Below are 19,841 nucleotides of genomic sequence, written 5' to 3' on the forward strand. Positions count from 1 at the left end.
AAGGGACAAGGAAATGAACTGGACTGGACTGGACTGGACTGAACTGGATTAAACTGAACTGAACTGAACTGAACTGGATTAAACTGAACTGAACTGAACTGAACTGGATTAGACTGAACTGAACTGAACTGGATTAAACTGGACTGGACTGAACTGAACTGAACTGAACTGGATTAAACTGAATTGAACTGGATTAAACTGGACGTAACTGAACTGGACTGAACTGAACTGAACTGAACTGAACTGAACTGAACTGAACTGAACTGAACTGAACTGAACTGAACTGAACTGAACTGAACCTGGGTCGTCGGTCAGGGTTGGGGTGAGTGGGGAGAGGGGAGAGGGGAGAGGGGTTGAGGGTCAAGGGTCAGGGATGGGGTAAGTGAGTTGTGGGTCAGGGTTGGGGTGAGTGGGGAGAGGGGTCGAGGGTCGAGGGTCGAGGGTCAGGGTTGGGGTAAGTGAGTTGTGGGTCAGGGTTGGGGTGAGTGGGGAGAGGGTTGAGGGTCGAGGGTCGAGGGTCAGGGTTGGGGTGAGTGAGTTGTGGGTCGTGGGTCAGGGTTGGGGTGAGTGGGGAGAGGGGAGAGGGGAGAGGGGTCGAGGGTCAAGGGTCAGGGTTGGGGTAAGTGAGTTGTGGGTCAGGGTTGGGGTGAGTGGGGAGAGGGGTCGAGGGTCGAGGGTCAGGGTTGGGGTGAGTGAGTTGTGGGTCGTGGGTCAGGGTTGGGGTAAGTGAGTTGTGGGTCGTGGGTCAGGGTTGGGCTGCTCTTACTTGAGGGTGGAGACCCCGTCTGGGGTGGTGGGCTCGTTGAAGCGGCGCATGTACTCGTGCATCTCCGGGAAACTCTTCTTCATGTAGTCCTCCGCACTGCTCTCACGCACCGTTCCAAAACGGAACCCATGAGACGGGTGGTGCAGCTGCAGAACATGCAGGAGAGGAGAGAGGGAGGAGAGAGGAGGAGAGAGGAGGAGAGGAGAGAGGGAGGAGAGGAGAGGAGAGGAGGAGAGAGGGAGAGAGGGAGGAGAGAGGGAGGAGAGAGAAACAGAAAAACAGAAAGATGTCAGTCAGAGAATTAAAGAATTCAATTCACCCTCATCCTGCAGAAACATATCTCTCAACCTCACACACCAACTCAAGATCACCAGGGAGAGGAGGAGAGGAGGAGGAGAGGGAGAGATGAGGAGAGAGGAGAGAAGAGGAGAGGGAGAGAAGAGGAGAGAGGAGAGGAGGAGGAGAGGGAGAGATGAGGAGAGAGGAGAGAAGAGGAGGAGAGAGGAGAGAGGAGAGAAGAGGAGGAGAGATGAAGAAAGGAAGAAGATGGAGTGAGAGCAAGAGGAAGAGAGAGATGAGGGGGAGAGAGAATAGAAGAAACAAGAGAGAGAGAGAATAAAAGATAGAGAGATGAGGGGGAGAGAGAATAGAAGAAACAAGAGAGAGAGAGAATAAAAGATAGAGAGATGAGGGGGAGAGAGAATAGAAGAAACAAGAGAGAGAGAGAATAAAAGATAGAGAGATGAGGGGATAGAGAGAATAGAAGAAAAGAGAGAGAGATAGAGAGAATAGAAGAAAAGAGAGAGAGATAGAGAGAATAGAAGAAAAGAGAGAGAGATAGAGAGAACAGAAGAAAAGAGAGAGATAGAAGAGAGTGTGAGATGTGGAGAGCAGACGAGACAAAGACAGAGAAAGAGAATCAGTCAATCTGGGGGAGCAGAGGAGGAGGAGGAGGAGGAGGGGGAGGGAGCTGAGGAGGAGGAGGGGGAGGGGGAGGAGGGGGAGGAGGAGGAGGAGGAGGAGGGGGGCGCAGGGAGTGCAGAGGAGAATGGTGGGGGCTGAGGAAGAGGGGAAGAGGGGGAGGAGGGGGGGAGGAGGAGGGGGGAGACGCAGACACAGAATCAATCTAGTGGAGGAGGAGGAGGAGCAGACACAGTCAGACCGAGTCAGGGGAGATAAGACTGGGGAGCAGGGGAGATAGCGGGGCTACGGAACAATAACTCTCACACACACACACACACACACACACACACACACACACACACACACACACACGACAAAGAAGCACAGAGGAAGCCTACAAGACAGGAAATCCTCTTCGCTTGCACCTGCCGCCATCTACTCCACACACACACACACACACACACACACACACATCAAAGGAGCTTTTCAGAGTTTGAGGCATATCCTCATCCACACGCACTTACTCATAGGACCAAATGACCTCCTTGCTCTGTCTCTGGGTCAGTCAGGTCTATTGTGTAGCTGTGGGCTCTACTTACTTACGTACCCACGGGACCAAATTACGACCTTCGCCGCTGACTCTGGATCAGTCAGGTGTATTGCATTGTATTGTATTGTGTAGCTGTGGGCACTACTTAATCACTTACTCACGGGACCAAATTACGACCCTCGCTGCTGACTCTGGATCAGTCAGGTCAATGTATTGTGTGGCTGTGGGCACTACTTAATCACAAGACCACATGACCACCTCTGCCTGACACGGGATCAGTCAAGAGGTCTATTGTATAGCTGTGGGCGCTGCTTACTTACTGACCTAAGATTACTTACTTATGATCTCCCGCCCGAGCAAAGCCTCCATCACCTGACACGTCCATCACCTGCCCTGACACTACTGTATCTAGCGAAGCCTCCATCACCTGCACTGACGCCTCCATCACCTGACCGAAGCTCCCATCCCTGAGTCCGTCTCCACCGTCCGTAAACAACCATCACTCATCTCTCTCCACTCATCTCTCTCTCCACTCTAAACATACACCTTAGTATTACAAACACACACCTTACCAGTAAACACACACCTTAGTGTTACAAACACACCTTACCAGTAAACACACACCTTAGTGTTACAAACACACCTTACCAGTAAACACACACCTTAGTGTTACAAACACACCTTACCAGTAAACACACACCTTTGTGTTACAAACACACCTTACCAGTAAAAACACCTCCTCCTCCTCCTCTTCTCCTCCCCCTCCTCCTCCTCCTCCTCCTCTTCTCCCCCCTACCCCCCTCCTCCTCCTCCTCCTCCTCCTCCTCTTCTCCTCCCCCTCCTCCCCTGCTCCTCACCTTGGCGTCGTGGATGCCCGAGAGCTCCTCGAAGGTCTTCTCCCCCCCTCCTCCTCCTCCTTCTCCTCCACCCTCCTCCTCCTCCTCCCCCCCCCTCCTCCCCTGCTCCTCCTTCTCCTCCTACTCCTCCCTCCTCCTCCTCCTCCTCCTCCTCCTCCTCCCTCCCCCCCGCTCCCCTGCTCCTCACCTTGGCGTCGTGGATGCCCGAGAGCTCCTCGAAGGTCTTCTCTCCCACCATGACGGCGGCCAGGTTGGCGGTGTAGCTGGACAGCACCAGCAGGCAGAAGATGGCCCACAGGTTCATGAGGAAGCGGCCCGTCCAGCACTTGGGCGTCTTGCTGGACACCGTGCGCCCGAACAGGATGGCGTAGCACAGGTTGAGCGCCGACGAGTAGGAGAAAACCTTGAGGCGGTTGCGTCCGTGCGGCGTCATGCCGAAGGGGCTCTTCCACTCGTAGAGCGTGAGGAAGAGCGCGGTGATGTGCAGCGCCACGAAGATGCCCACCCACATGGACCAGTGCAGCGGCCACATGAAGGCCCCGATGGGCGCCGCCGTGTCTTTGCTGCGCACCAGGATGCCCAGGCTGGTGGAGAAGAAGGGCGACGTGAAGTCGATGACGCGGCTGCGCGCCGAGTTGATGCTGAAGGAGGTGACCGCCATGTCGGCCGCGCCGCCCAGAAGGTCCCCCACCAGCCCCGTCCAGCGGCCGCCCTTCGTCGCGCCGTACTTGCCGTCTCCCACGATGTACAGGTCGAAGTCGAAGCGCATGTCCTCCGCCAGCTTCTCCAGCAGGTCGATGCAGTAGCCGTAGCAACACTTGCTGTAGGCGGCGGGGACGAAGCTGCGGTTGCCTAGCGACAGCTCCTGGAAGTAGCGCTCCAGCGCCGCGGTGCTGTTGGTGCCGGCGTCCAGGCAGAACTGACCTGCCGGGCAGTTGCCGTCCTCGTCCACCTCGAGTCAAGTCAAGTCAAGTCAAGTTTATTTATATAGCACATTTCATACACAGAGGTCATTCAATGTGCTTTAAGGCCAGTTCAAACCAAAGATTCGCGACGGTCTGAGACGGTTGCGGAGAGCAGTTGCGGCGGTGTGAATCAAAAGTTGCAAGCAGTTGCAAGCCGTCGCTAAACATTCAACATGTCAAATCTTAGTTGCAGAGTTTTAGAACGTTGCAGGTTTTTAGAATGTTGCAGCTCGTCTCGTCGCGGATCTTGTGTTTGAACTGGCCTTTACATAAACAAAAACCAAACAGTAATTATAGCAGATAAAAGCATAGATGGGCAAAGAGTAATAGTAATAAAAATAATAATAATAACTAGAAATGCAATTCCAAGGAATTACCAGTGCATGAAAATGCAAAAGAAGATAGATAATGTAGATATGGTTACTAAGGTGTAGCTAGGGTAAACATGGTGGTTGCATAGTTTACAGAGAGTTGATAGTGTGAAGGTAGACAGTTTAAAGTTGAAACATTCCAGTTCTAACTTAACTAATGATTTCAATTCATGTTAAAATGTTGATAAGCTAACTTAGCTAATGATTTCTAGCAGTTGTGCTAAAAATGCTAATTATGCTAGCAATGCTAACTTTACTAACAATGCTAACCAGGTTGATTAGCTAACTTAACCGATGATTTCTAGCAGTAATGCTAAAAATGCTAACTATGCTAACAATGCTAGACTTGCTAACAATGCTAACCAGTTTGATTAGCTAACTTAGTTGATGATTTTTTGCAGTAATGCTAACAATGTTAGCTATGCTAACAATGTTAGCCATGCCAACTAGATAACTTGCTAGTGAGGACTTTTATTTTGAAACATGTGTTGCTAGGGTATCCATGGTGGCCACTATCAGGAAACAAGAAGTTACTGCAGTATAATCATGTTGGTTGCTATGGAAACGGTCATAAACGCTTAATTTTAATGGTTGCTATGTTGGTTGTTAGGTACATGGAGGTTTCATGTAGTTGACTGGAGGCATAGTTGATGATAACTGACAGTTGGAATGGTTGAACAGTTAAATAGTTGAGTAGTTTCAATGGTTAAATGATTTAATAGTGTATTATTGCAGTGAGGACTTTTATTTTGAAACAGTTGTGGACAGAAGAAACAGTTAACAGGATATGTAGTCTTCAGAGAGATTGTATGCTTAAAGCCAGAGAAACTGACAGTTGATACAGGTGTAATCAATTTAAGCCTGAGAGAGAGAGAGAGAGCTGCTGCACCTGGACTGGCCACCTGGCGTAACATTCTAATTGCTGCCGTGATGTCATAATGAGCAATGTTAAGTCTATGGGGGAAATTGTAATAGTTTTTAACTAATAGTTTAAAAAGTATAAAAGTTACAAAGTTGAAAAATACAAAGCACACATGGCATAAGCAAGACCTACGCAACAAAGTTTGAATGAAGTTTCTACGTTAAATGGTTCAAGCTGAATTGCGTGCGTTAGAAGAAGAATAACTAGAAATGCAATTCCAAGGAATTACCAGTGCATGAAAATGCAAAAATAGATAGATAATGTAGATATGGTACCAAGGTGTAGCTAGGGTAAACATGGTGGTTGCATAGTTTACAGAGAGTTGATAGTGTGAAGGTAGACAGTTTAAAGATGAAACATTCCAGTTCTAACTTAACTAATGCTTTCTATTCATGTTAAAATGTTGATTAGCTAACTTAGCTAATGATTTCTAGCAGTTATGCTAAAAATGCTTATTATGCTAGCAATGCTAACTTTACTAACAATGCTAACCAGGTTGATTAGCTAACTTAACCGATGATTTCTAGCAGTAATGTTAAAAATGCTAACTATGCTAACAATGCTAAATTTGCTAACAATGCTAACCAGGTTGATTAGCTAACTTAGTTGATGATTTTTTGCAGTTATGCTAAAAATGCTAACTATGCTAACAATGCTAACTATGCTAACCATGCTAACTAGCTAACTTGCTAGTGAGGACTTTTATTTTGAAACATTTGTTGCTAGGGTATCCATGGTGGCCACTATCAGGAAACAATAAGTTACTGCAGTATAATCATGTTGGTTGCTATGGAAACGGTCATAAACACTTAATTTTAATGGTTGCTATGTTGGTTGCTAGGTACATGGAGGTTTCATGTAGTTGACTGGAGGCATAGTGGATGATAACTGACAGTTGGAATGGTTGAACAGTTCAATAGTTGAGTAGTTTCAGTGGTATTATTGCAGTGAGGACCTTTATTTTGAAACAGTTGTGGACAGAGGAAGTAGTGAAACAGGATCTGTAGTCTTAATGAGATTGTATGCTTAAAGCCTGAGACAGAAGGTGCCCCTCATATAGCGTTTATGCGTCCTCTCTCGCTCCTCACTGATCTACATAAAGAATGATGGAGCGGCAACAATGGGATAGTCTAGCCCTTCTTCTATCTTTCTTTATGTAGATCATTGAGGATCGAGGAGCGAGGGAGGACATATAAACGCTGCTTGAGAGGGACCCACAGTAAATACTTTAAAAGTTGTATGTAGATAGTCTAATTAATGTTGATAGACAGAATGTTTAATGGATGTTGATAGGCAGATTGTTTAATAGATATTGATTGACAGTTTAATGGGTGGATGAGTGAATGGTCTGAAGAAGATGAATGGATAGAAGGTTGGATGGAATGTGCCTTATATTCTTGTTAAGAGAGACACTGATACAGCTCTCTGAGAGTAGTTGATACAGGTGTAATCAATTTAACTGGCTAGTCTTAAGAGAGACAGAGTGTAGCCTACTCTTAAAGCCTGAGACAGAGTAAATAATTTAAAAGTTGAATGTAGATAGTCTAATTAATGTTGATAGACAGAGAGTTTAATGGATGTTGATAGACAGATTGTTTAATAGATGTTGATAGACAGTTTAATGGGTGGATGAGTGAATGGTCTGAAGAAGATGAATGGATAGAATGTTGGATGGAATGTGCCTTATATTCTTGTAGAATGGAGAGACACAGCTCTCTACTGAGAGTAGTGGATACAGATACAGGTGTAATCAATTTAACTGGCTAGTCTTAAGAGAGCCAGCCTGAGACAGAGTAGATTGTTTAAAAGTTGAATGTAGAGCGTCTTATTGATGTTGATAGGCAGACTGTTTAGAATGGGTGGATGAGTGAATGGTTTGAAGAAGATGAATGGATATAAAGTTGGATGGAATTAGGAGGACTTATTTTGATACTGTTGTGCGCAGAGGATACAGGGGAACATAATATGTAGTCTTCAGAGAGATTGTATGGTAGAGAAACTGACAGTTGGTGCCCAGGTGGCCGGCCACCTGGCCTAAGATTCTAATTGCTGCCGTGATGTCACAATGAGCAATGTTAAGTCTATGGGGAAATAGCTCAATGTTAAATCTATGGGGAAATCGTTTTTTAATTCATAGTTTAAAAAGTATGAAAGTTACAAAGTTGAAAAATACAAAGCACACATGGCATAAGCGAGACCTACGCAACAAAGTTTGAATGAAGTTTCTACGTTAAACGGTTCAAGCTGAATTGCGTGCGTTAGAAGAAGATTAATAACTAGAAATGCAATTCCAAGGAATTACCAGTGCATGAAAATGCAAAAATAGATAGATAATGTAGATATGGTTACTAAGGTGAGCTAGGGTAAACATGTTGGTTGCATAGTTTACAGAGAGTTGATAGTGTGAAGGTAGACAGTTTAAAGATGAAACGTTCCAGTTCTAACTTAACTAATGATTTCTATTCATGTTAAAATGTTGATTAGCTAACTTAGCTAATGATTTCTAGCAGTTACGCTAAAAATGCTTATTATGCTAGCAATGCTAACTTTACTAACAATGCTAACCAGGTTGATTAGCTAACTTAACCGATGATTTCTAGCAGTAATGCTAAAAATGCTAACTATGCTAACAATGCTAAATTTGCTAACAATGCTAACCAGGTTGATTAGCTAACTTAGTTGATGATTTTTTGCAGTTATGCTAAAAATGCTAACTATGCTAACAATGCTAACTATGCTAACCATGCTAACTAGCTAACTTGCTAGTGAGGACTTTTATTTTGAAACATTTGTTGCTAGGGTATCCATGGTGGCCACTATCAGGAAACAAGAAGTTACTGCAGTATAATCATGTTGGTTGCTATGGAAACAGTCATAAACACTTAATTTTAATAGTTGCTATGTTGGTTGCTAGGTACATGGAGGTTTCATGTAGTTGACTGGAGGCATAGTGGATGATAACTGACAGTTAGAATGGTTGAACAGTTCAATAGTTGAGTAGTTTCAGTGGTTAAATGATTTAATAGTGTATTATTGCAGTGAGGACCTTTATTTTGAAACAGTTGTGGACAGAGGAAGTAGTGAAACAGGACATATAAACGCTGCTTGAGAGGGACCCACAGTAAATACTTTAAAAGTTGTATATAGTCTAATTAATGTTGATAGACAGAATGTTTAATGGATGTTGATAGGCAGATTGTTTAATAGATATTGATTGACAGTTTAATGGGTGGATGAGTGAATGGTCTGAAGAAGATGAATGGATAGAAGGTTGGATGGAATGTGCCTTATATTCTTGTTAAGAGAGACACTGATACAGCTCTCAGAGTAGTTGACACAGGTGTAATCAATTTAACTGGCTAGTCTTAAAGGGATATTCCGCCATTTTTGGAAATACGCTCATTTTCCACCTTCCCTCGAGCAAAACAATCGATATTTACCTTGTTCCCGTTCATCCAGCCATTCTGTGAGTCTGGCGATACAACTTTTAGCTTCAGCCTAGCATAGATCATTGAATCGGATTAGACCATTAGCTTCTCGCCTGCTAGCTTCATGTTTAAAAGTGACTAAGATTTCTGGTAATTTTCCCATTTAAAACGTGTCTCCTCTCAAGTTAGAAAGTGCAATAAGACCAACTGAAAATGAAACCTGGCGTTTTTCTAGGCTGATTTGACATGGAATACACTCTCATCTGGCGTAATAATCAAGGCAACTTGCAGCTACTGGCACTACTATTGCTTGTTGTCTATGGGGACTATTTTCAGATTCTGCATAAGATATCACTGCGCCTATGGTACGTTTGCAAGTTGCCTTGATTATTACGCCAGATGAGAGTGTAGTTCCATGTCAAATCAGCCTAGAAAAACGCCAGGTTTCATTTTCAGTTGGTCTTATTGCACTTTCTAACTTGAGAGGAGACACGTTTTAAATGGGAAAATTACCAGAAATCTTAGTCACTTTTAAACATGAAGCTAGCAGGCGAGAAGCTAATGGTCTAATCCGATTCAATGATCTATGCTAGGCTGAAGCTAAAAGTTGTATCGCCAGACTCACAGAATGGCTGGATGAACGGGAACAAGGTAAATATCGATTGTTTTGCTCGAGGGGAGGTGGAAAATGAGCGTATTTCCAAAAATGGCGGAATATCCCTTTAAGAGAGCCAGTGTACTCTTAAAGCCTGAGACAGAGTAAATAATTTAAAAGTTGAATGTAGATAGTCTAATTAATGTTGATAGACAGAGAGTTTAATGGATGTTGATAGACAGTTTAAAGGGTGGATGAGTGAATGGTCTGAAGAAGATGAATGGATAGAATGTTGGATGGAATGTGCCTTATATTCTTGTAGAATGGAGAGACACAGCTCTCTACTGAGAGTAGTGGATACAGATACAGGTGTAATCAATTTAACTGGCTAGTCTTAAGAGAGCCAGCCTGAGACAGAGTAGATTGTTTAAAAGTTGAATGTAGAGCGTCTAATTGATGTTGATAGGCAGACTGTTTAGAATGGGTGGATGAGTGAATGGTTTGAAGAAGATGAATGGATAGAAAGTTGGATGGAATTAGGAAGACTTATGTTGATACAGTTGATACAGGGGAACAGAAAATGTAGTCTCGAGAGCCAGTGTAAAGCCTGAGAGAGAGAGAGAGCTGCTGCACCTGGACTGGCCACCTGGTGTAACATTCTAATTGCTGCCATGATGTCATAATGAGCAATGTTAAGTCTATGGGGAAATTGTCATTTTAATTAATTAATAGTTTAAAAAGTATAAAAGTTACAAAGTTGAAAAAAATAAAGCCCACATGGCGTAAGTAAGACCTACGCAACAGCGTTTGAATGAAGTTTCTACGTTAAACGGTTGAAGCTGCATTAACTGCGTTAGAAGAAGAAGAATAATAAGAACTAGAAATGCAATTCCAAGGAATTACCAGTGCATGAAAATGCAAAAAAATGTAGATATGGCTACTAAGGTGTAGCTAGGGTAAACATGGTGGTTGCATAGTTTAAAGAGAGTTGATAGTGTTAAGGTAGACATTTTAAAGCTTAAACATTCCTGTTCTAACTTAACTAATAATTTCTAACAGGTATTCTAAAATGTTAACTATGCTAACAATGCTAACCAGGTTGATAAGTTAACTTAGCTGATGATTTCTAGCAGTAATGCTAAAAAATGTTAACTATGCTAACATTGCTAACTATGTTAACTATGCTAACCACGTTGATTAGCTAACTTAGCTAATCATTTTAGCAGTTGTGCTAAAAATGCTAACTATGTTAACAATGCTAACAATGCTAACTATGCTAACAATGCTAACCAGGTTGATGAGCTAACTTAGCTAATCATTTTTAGCAGTTATGCTAAAAATGCTAACTATGTTAACAATGCTAACTGTGCTAACCATGCTAACAATGCTAACTTGCTAGTGAGGACTTTTATTTTGAAACAGTAGTTGCTAGGGTATCCATGGTGCCCACTATCAAGAATAAAGAAGTTACTGTAGTATAATCATGTTGGTTGCTATGGAAACTGTCAAAAACGCTTAATTTTAATGGTTGCTATGTTGGTTGCTAGGTACATGGAGGATTCATTTAGTTGACTGGAGGCATAGTTGATGATAAATGACAGTTGGAATGGTTGAACAGTTAAATAGTTGAGTAGTTTCAGTGGTTAAATGATTTAATAGTGTATTATTGCAGTGAGGACTTTTATTTTGAAACAGTTGTGGACAGAGGAAACAGTTAACAGGATATGTAGTCTTCACAGAGAGATTGTATGCTTAAAGGGATATTCCGCCATTTTTGGAAACACGCTCATTTTCCACCTCCCCTCGAGCAAAACAATCGATATTTACCTTGTTCCCGTTCATCCAGCCATTCTGTGAGTCTGGCGATACAACTTTTAGCTTCAGCCTAGCATAGATCATTGAATCGGATTAGACCATTAGCTTCTCGCCTGCTAGCTTCATGTTTAAAAGTGACTAAGATTTCTGGTAATTTTCCCATTTAAAACGTGTCTCCTCTCAAGTTAGAAAGTGCAATAAGACCAACTGAAAATGAAACCTGCCATTTTTCTAGGCTGATTTGACATGGAACTACACTCTCATCTGGCGTAATAATCGAGGCAACTTGCAAACGTACCATAGGCGCAGTGATATCGTACGCAGCATCTGAAAATAGTCCCCATAGACACCAAGCAGTAGTAGTGCCAGTAGTGTGCACGTTGCCTTGATTATTACGCCAGATGAGAGTGTAGTTCCATGTCAAATCAGCCTAGAAAAACGCCAGGTTTCATTTTCAGTTGGTCTTATTGCACTTTCTAACTTGAGAGGAGACACGTTTCAAATGAGAAAATTACCAGAAATCTTAGTCACTTTTAAACATGAAGCTAGCAGGCGAGAAGCTAATGGTCTAATCCAATTCAATGATCTATGCTAGGCTGAAGCTAAAAGTTGTATCGCCAGACTCACAGAATGGCTGGATGAACGGGAACAAGGTAAATATCGATTGTTTTGCTCGAGGGGAGGTGGAAAATGAGCGTATTTCCAAAAATGGCGGAATATCCCTTTAAAGCCTGAGAGAGAGAGGGCTGCTGCAGGTGGGGCTGGCCACCTGGCATAAGATTCTAATTGCTCAACGACCCGATTGTGATGTCATAGAGGCCAATGTTAAGTCTATGGGGAAATTTTTAATAGTTTTTAATTTATAGTTCAAAAAGTATAAAAGTTACAAAGTTGAAAAGTCATAGCAACCCGATCCATTAGAATACCTACGTTACAAAGTTTGAATGAAGTTTCTAAGTTAAACGGTTGAAGAGAAATTGCGGTTAGAAAAAGCTGTCAGCGGAATAATAATAAAGAAAACTAGAAATGCAATTCCAAGGAATTACCAGTGCATGAAAATGCAGAAATAGATAGATAATGTAGATATGGTTAGGTACTAAGGTGTAGCTAGGGTAAACATTGTGGTTGCATAGTTTACAGAGAGTTGATAGTGTGAAGGTAGACTGTTTAAAGATGAAACATTCCAGTTCTAACTTAACTAATGATTTCTATTAATGCTAAAATGTTGATTAGCTAACTTAGCTAATGATTTCTAGCAGTTACGCTAAAAATGCTAATTATGCTAGCAATGCTAACTTTACTAACAATGCTAACCAGGTTGATTAGCTAACTTAACCAATGATTTCTAGCAGCAATGCTAAAAATGCTAACTATGCTAACAATGCTAAATTTGCTAACAATGCTAACCAGGTTGATTAGCTAACTTAGTTGATGATTTTTTGCAGTTATGCTAAAAATGCTACCTATGCTAACAATGCTAACTATGCTAACTAGCTAACTTGCTAGTGAGGACTTTTATTTTAAAACATTTGTTGCTGGGGTATCCATGGTGGCCACTATCAAGAAACAAGAAGTTACTGCAGTATAATCATGTTGGTTGCTATGGAAACGGTCATAAACGCTTAATTTTAATGGTTGCTATGTTGGTTGCTAGGTACATGGAGGTTTCATGTAGTTGACCGGAGGCATAGTGGATGATAACTGACAGTTGGAATGGTTGAACAGTTCAATAGTTGAGTAGTTTCAATGGTTAAATTATTTAATAGTGTATTATTGCAGTGAGGACTTTTATTTTGAAACAGTTGTGGACAGAGGAAACAGTTAACAGGATATGTAGTCTTCTGAGAGACTGTATGCTTAAAGCCTGAGAGAGAGAGGGCTGCTGCAGGTGGGGCTGGCCACCTGGCATAAGATTCTAATTGCTCAACGACCCGATTGTGATGTCATAGAGGCCAATGTTAAGTCTATGGGGAAATTTTGAATAGTTTTTATTTAATAGTTCAAAAAGTATAAAAGTTACAAAGTTGAAAAGTCATAGCAACCCGATCCATTAGAATACCTACGTTACAAAGTTTGAATGAAGTTTCTAAGTTAAACGGTTGAAGAGAAATTGCGGTCAGAAAAAGTGGTAAGCGGAATAATAATAAATATAATAATAATAAGAAGTCTAGGAAGAACAGTACAGTGCATTTGCATGCACTGTAATAATAAGAAGACTAGGAAGAACAGTACAGTGCATTTTCATGCACTGTAATAAGAAGCCTAGGAAGAACAGTACAGTGCATTTTCATGCACTGTAATAAGAAGAAAAGGAAGAACAGTACAGTGCATTTTCATGCACTGTAATAAGAAGAAGTTGCGGAAGAAGACTTGGAATAACAGTACAGTGCATTTTCATGCACTGTAATAATAACTAGAAATGCAATTCCAAGGAATTACCAGTGCATGAAAATGCAAAAATAGATAGATAATGTAGATATGGTTACTAAGGTGTAGCTAGGGTAAACATGGTGGTTGCATAGTTTACAGAGAGTTGATAGTGTGAAGGTAGACAGTTTAAAGATGAAACATTCCAGCTCTAACTTAACTAATGATTTCTATTCATGTTAAAATGTTGATTAGCTAACTTAGGTAATGATTTCTAGCAGTTACGCTAAAAATGTTAATTATGCTAGCAATGCTAACTTTATTAACAATGCTAACCAGGTTGATTAGCTAACTTAACCGATGATTTCTAGCAGTAATGCTAAAAATGCTAACTATGCTAACAATGCTAAATTTGCTAATAATGCTAACCAGGTTGATTAGCTAACTTAGTTGATGATTTTTTGCAGTTATGCTAAAAATGCTACCAATGCTAACAATGCTAACTATGCTAACCATGCTAACTAGCTAACTTGCTAGTGAGGACTTTTATTTTGAAACATTTGTTGCTAGGGTATCCATGGTGGCCACTATCAAGAAACAAGAAGTTACTGCAGTATAATCATGATGGTTGCTATGGAAACGGTCATAAACACTTAATTGTAATGGTTGCTATGTTGGTTGCTAGGTACATGGAGGTTTCATGTAGTTGACTGGAGGCATAGTGGATGATAACTGACAGTTGGAATGGTTGAACAGTTCAATAGTTGAGTAGTTTCAATGGTTAAATGATTTAATAGTGTATTATTGCATTGAGGACTTTTATTTTGAAACAGTTGTGGACAGAGGACACAGTTTAACAGGATATGTGTAGTCTTCTGAGAGACTGTATGCTTAAAGCCAGAGAAACTTGACAGTTGGTGCCCAGGTGGCCGGCCACCTGGCGTAAGATTCTAATTGCTGCCGTGATGTCATAATGAGCAATGTTAAGTCTATGGGGGAAATTGTAATAGTTTTTAACTAATAGTTTAAAAAGTATAAAAGTTACAAAGTTGAAAAATACAAAGCCCACATCGCGTAAGTAAGACCTACGCGACAAAATTTGAATGGAGTTTCTACGTTAAGCGGTTGAGGCTGATTTGCGTGCGTTAGAAGAAGAACTAGAAATGCAATTCCAAGGAATTACCAGTGCATGAAAATGCTAAAAAAGATAGATAATGTAGATATGGTTACTAAGGTGTAGCTAGGGTAAACATGGTGGTTGCATAGTTTACAGAGAGTTGATAGTGTGAAGGTAGACAGTTTAAAGATGAAACATTCCAGTTCTAACTTAACTAATGATTTCTATTCATGTTAAAATGTTGATTAGCTAACTTAGCTAATGATTTCTAGCAGTTAAGCTAAAAATGCTAATTATGCTAGCAATGCTAACTTTACTAACAATGCTAACCAGGTTGATTAGCTAACTTATCGATGATTTCTAGCAGTAATGTTAAAAATGCTAACTATGCTAACAATGCTAAATTTGCTGACAATGCTAACCAGGTTGATTAGCTAACTTAGTTGATGATTTTTTGCAGTTATGCTAAAAATGCTAACTATGTTAACAATGTTAACTATGCTAACTAGCTAACTTGCTAGTGAGGACTTTTATTTTGAAACATTTGTTGCTAGGGTATCCATGGTGGCCACTATCAGGAAACAAGAAGTTACTGCAGTATAATCATGTTGGTTGCTATGGAAACGGTTATAAACACTTAATTTTAATGGTTGCTATGTTGGTTGCTAGGTACATGGAGGTTTCATGTAGTTGACTGGAGGCATAGTTGATGATAACTGACAGTTGGAATGGTTGAACATTTCAATAGTTGAGTAGTTTCAATGGTTAAATGATTTAATAGTGTATAATTGCAGTGAGGACCTTTATTTTGAAACAGTTGTAGACAGAGGAAGTAGTGAAACAGGATCTGTAGTCTTAATGAGATTGTATGCTTAAAGCCTGAGACAGAAGGTGCCTCTCATAGCGTTTACGCGTCCTCTCTCGCTCCTCACTGATCTACATAAAGAATGATGGAGCGGCAACAATGGGATAGTCTAGCCCTTCTTCTATCTTTCTTTATGTAGATCATTGAGGATCGAGGAGCGAGGGAGGACATATAAACGCTGCTTGAGAGGGACCCACAGTAAATACTTTAAAAGTTGTATGTAGATAGTCTAATTAATGTTGATAGACAGAATGTTTAATGGATGTTGATAGGCAGATTGTTTAATAGATATTGATTGACAGTTTAATGGGTGGATGAGTGAATGGTCTGAAGAAGATGAGTGGATAGAAGGTTGGATGGAATGTGCCTTATATTCTTGTTAAGAGAGACACTGATACAGCTCTCTGAGAGTAGTTGACACAGGTGTAATCAATTTAACTGGCTAGTCTTAAGAGTGCCAGAGTACTCTTAAAGCCTGAGACAGAGTAAATAATTTAAAAGTTGAATGTAGATAGTCTAATTAATGTTTAATTTAAAGTTTAATGGATGTTGATAGACAGATTGTTTAATAGATGTTGATAGACAGTTTAATGGGTGGATGAGTGAATGGTCTGAAGAAGATGAATGGATAGAATGTTGGATGGAATGTGCCTTATATTCTTGTAGAATGGAGAGACACAGCTCTCTACTGAGAGTAGTGGATACAGATACAGGTGTAATCAATTTAACTGGCTAGTCTTAAGAGAGCCAGCCTGAGACAGAGTAGATTGTTTAAAAGTTCAATGTAGAGCGTCTAATTGATGTTGTTGATAGGCAGACTGTTTAGAATGGGTGGATGAGTGAATGGTTTGAAGAAGATGAATGGATATAAAGTTGGATGGAATTAGGAGGACTTATTTTGATACTGTTGTGCGCAGAGGATACAGGGGAACAGAATATGTAGTCTTCAGAGAGGAGCCTGAGAGAAACTGACAGTTGGTGCCCAGGTGGCTGACCAGCTGGGGTAACATTCTAATTGCTGCCGTGATGTCATAATGAGCAATGTTAAGTCTATGGGGGAAATGGTGATAGTTTTTAACTAATAGTTTAAAAAGTATAAAAGTTACAAAGTTGAAAAATATAAAGCACATATGGCATAAGCAAGACCTACGCAACAAAGTTTGAATGAAGTTTCTACGTTAAACGGTTGAAGCTGAATTGCGAGCGTTAGAAGAAGAAGTTTAATAATAACTAGAAATGCAATTCCAAGGAATTACCAGTGCATGAAAATGCTAAAAAAGATAGATAATGTAGATATGGTTACTAAGGTGTAGCTAGGGTAAACATGGTGGTTGCATAGTTTACAGAGAGTTGATAGTGTGAAGGTAGACAGTTTAAAGATGAAACATTCCAGTTCTAACTTAACTAATGATTTCTATTCATGTTAAAATGTTGATTAGCTAACTTAGCTAATGATTTCTAGCAGTTAAGCTAAAAATGCTAATTATGCTAGCAATGCTAACTTTACTAACAATGCTAACCAGGTTGATTAGCTAACTTATCGATGATTTCTAGCAGTAATGTTAAAAATGCTAACTATGCTAACAATGCTAAATTTGCTGACAATGCTAACCAGGTTGATTAGCTAACTTAGTTGATGATTTTTTGCAGTTATGCTAAAAATGCTAACTATGTTAACAATGTTAACTATGCTAACTAGCTAACTTGCTAGTGAGGACTTTTATTTTGAAACATTTGTTGCTAGGGTATCCATGGTGTCCACTATCAGGAAACAAGAAGTTACTGCAGTATAATCATGTTGGTTGCTATGGAAACGGTTATAAACACTTAATTTTAATGGTTGCTATGTTGGTTGCTAGGTACATGGAGGTTTCATGTAGTTGACTGGAGGCATAGTTGATGATAACTGACAGTTGGAATGGTTGAACATTTCAATAGTTGAGTAGTTTCAATGGTTAAATGATTTAATAGTGTATAATTGCAGTGAGGACCTTTATTTTGAAACAGTTGTAGACAGAGGAAGTAGTGAAACAGGATCTGTAGTCTTAATGAGATTGTATGCTTAAAGCCTGAGACAGAAGGTGCCTCTCATAGCGTTTACGCGTCCTCTCTCGCTCCTCACTGATCTACATAAAGAATGATGGAGCGGCAACAATGGGATAGTCTAGCCCTTCTTCTATCTTTCTTTATGTAGATCATTGAGGATCGAGGAGCGAGGGAGGACATATAAACGCTGCTTGAGAGGGACCCACAGTAAATACTTTAAAAGTTGTATGTAGATAGTCTAATTAATGTTGATAGACAGAATGTTTAATGGATGTTGATAGGCAGATTGTTTAATAGATATTGATTGACAGTTTAATGGGTGGATGAGTGAATGGTCTGAAGAAGATGAGTGGATAGAAGGTTGGATGGAATGTGCCTTATATTCTTGTTAAGAGAGACACTGATACAGCTCTCTGAGAGTAGTTGACACAGGTGTAATCAATTTAACTGGCTAGTCTTAAGAGTGCCAGAGTACTCTTAAAGCCTGAGACAGAGTAAATAATTTAAAAGTTGAATGTAGATAGTCTAATTAATGTTTAATTTAAAGTTTAATGGATGTTGATAGACAGATTGTTTAATAGATGTTGATAGACAGTTTAATGGGTGGATGAGTGAATGGTCTGAAGAAGATGAATGGATAGAATGTTGGATGGAATGTGCCTTATATTCTTGTAGAATGGAGAGACACAGCTCTCTACTGAGAGTAGTGGATACAGATACAGGTGTAATCAATTTAACTGGCTAGTCTTAAGAGAGCCAGCCTGAGACAGAGTAGATTGTTTAAAAGTTCAATGTAGAGCGTCTAATTGATGTTGTTGATAGGCAGACTGTTTAGAATGGGTGGATGAGTGAATGGTTTGAAGAAGATGAATGGATATAAAGTTGGATGGAATTAGGAGGACTTATTTTGATACTGTTGTGCGCAGAGGATACAGGGGAACAGAATATGTAGTCTTCAGAGAGGAGCCTGAGAGAAACTGACAGTTGGTGCCCAGGTGGCTGACCAGCTGGGGTAACATTCTAATTGCTGCCGTGATGTCATAATGAGCAATGTTAAGTCTATGGGGGAAATGGTGATAGTTTTTAACTAATAGTTTAAAAAGTATAAAAGTTACAAAGTTGAAAAATATAAAGCACATATGGCATAAGCAAGACCTACGCAACAAAGTTTGAATGAAGTTTCTACGTTAAACGGTTGAAGCTGAATTGCGAGCGTTAGAAGAAGAAGTTTAATAATAACTAGAAATGCAATTCCAAGGAATTACCAGTGCATGAAAATGCAAAAATAGATAGATAATGTAGATATGGTTACTAAGGTGTAGCTAGGGTAAACATGGTGGTTGCATAGTTTACAGAGAGTTGATAGTGTGAAGGTAGACAGTTTAAAGATGAAACATTCCAGCTCTAACTTAACTAATGATTTCTATCCATGTAAAAATGTTGATTAGCTAACTTAGCTAATGATTTCTAGCAGTTACGCTAAAAATGCTAATTATGCTAGCAATGCTAACTTTACTAACAATGCTAACCAGGTTGATTAGCTAACTTAACCGATGATTTCTAGCAGTAATGCTAAAAATGCTAACTATGCTAACAATGCTAAATTTGCTAATAATGCTAACCAGGTTGATTAGCTAACTTAGTTGATGCTTTTTTGCAGTTATGCTAAAAATGCTAACTATGCTAACAATGCTAACCATGCTAACTAGCTAACTTCCTAGTGAGGACTTTTATTTTGAAACATTTGTTGCTAGGGTATCCATGGTGGCCACTATCAATAAACAAGAAGTTACTGCAGTATAATCATGTTGGTTGCTATGGAAACGGTCATAAACACTTAATTTTAATGGTTGCGATGTTGGTTGCTAGGTACATGGAGGTTTCATGTAGTTGACTGGAGGCATAGTGGATGATAACTGACAGTTGGAATGGTTGAACAGTTCAATAGTTGAGTAGTTTCAATGGTTAAATGATTTAATAGTGTATTATTGCAGTGAGGACTTTTATTTTGAAACAGTTGTGGACAGAGGAAACAGTTTAACAGGATATGTGTAGTCTTCTGAGAGACTGTATGCTTAAAGCCAGAGAAACTGACAGTTGGTGCCCAGGTGGCCGGCCACCTGGCTTAAGATTCTAATTGCTGCCGTGATGTCATAATGAGCAATGTTAAGTCTATGGGGGAAATTGTAATAGTTTTTAACTAATAGTTTAAAAAGTATAAAAGTTACAAAGTTGAAAAATACAAAGCACACATGGCATAAGCAAGACCTACGC

General features: G+C 40.4%; 1 protein-coding gene across 1 annotated transcript in view; it reads right to left on the reverse strand.

Annotated features, from left to right (window-relative positions):
* The window catches only part of grin3bb (glutamate receptor, ionotropic, N-methyl-D-aspartate 3Bb), an 82,590-nt gene that overhangs the window by 39,269 nt on the left and 23,480 nt on the right, over positions 1–19,841 (reverse strand). The window contains exons 4-5 of the mRNA XM_062556407.1: positions 3,264–4,028; positions 767–912 (exon numbers count right to left, since the gene is read on the reverse strand). Coding sequence (XP_062412391.1) covers positions 767–912; positions 3,264–4,028 — 911 coding nt within the window. The remainder of the gene's footprint in view (positions 1–766; positions 913–3,263; positions 4,029–19,841) is intronic.

This window comes from Sardina pilchardus, chromosome 15 (assembly GCF_963854185.1).
Source record: "Sardina pilchardus chromosome 15, fSarPil1.1, whole genome shotgun sequence".
NCBI classification, from domain to species: Eukaryota; Metazoa; Chordata; class Actinopteri; order Clupeiformes; family Clupeidae; genus Sardina; species Sardina pilchardus.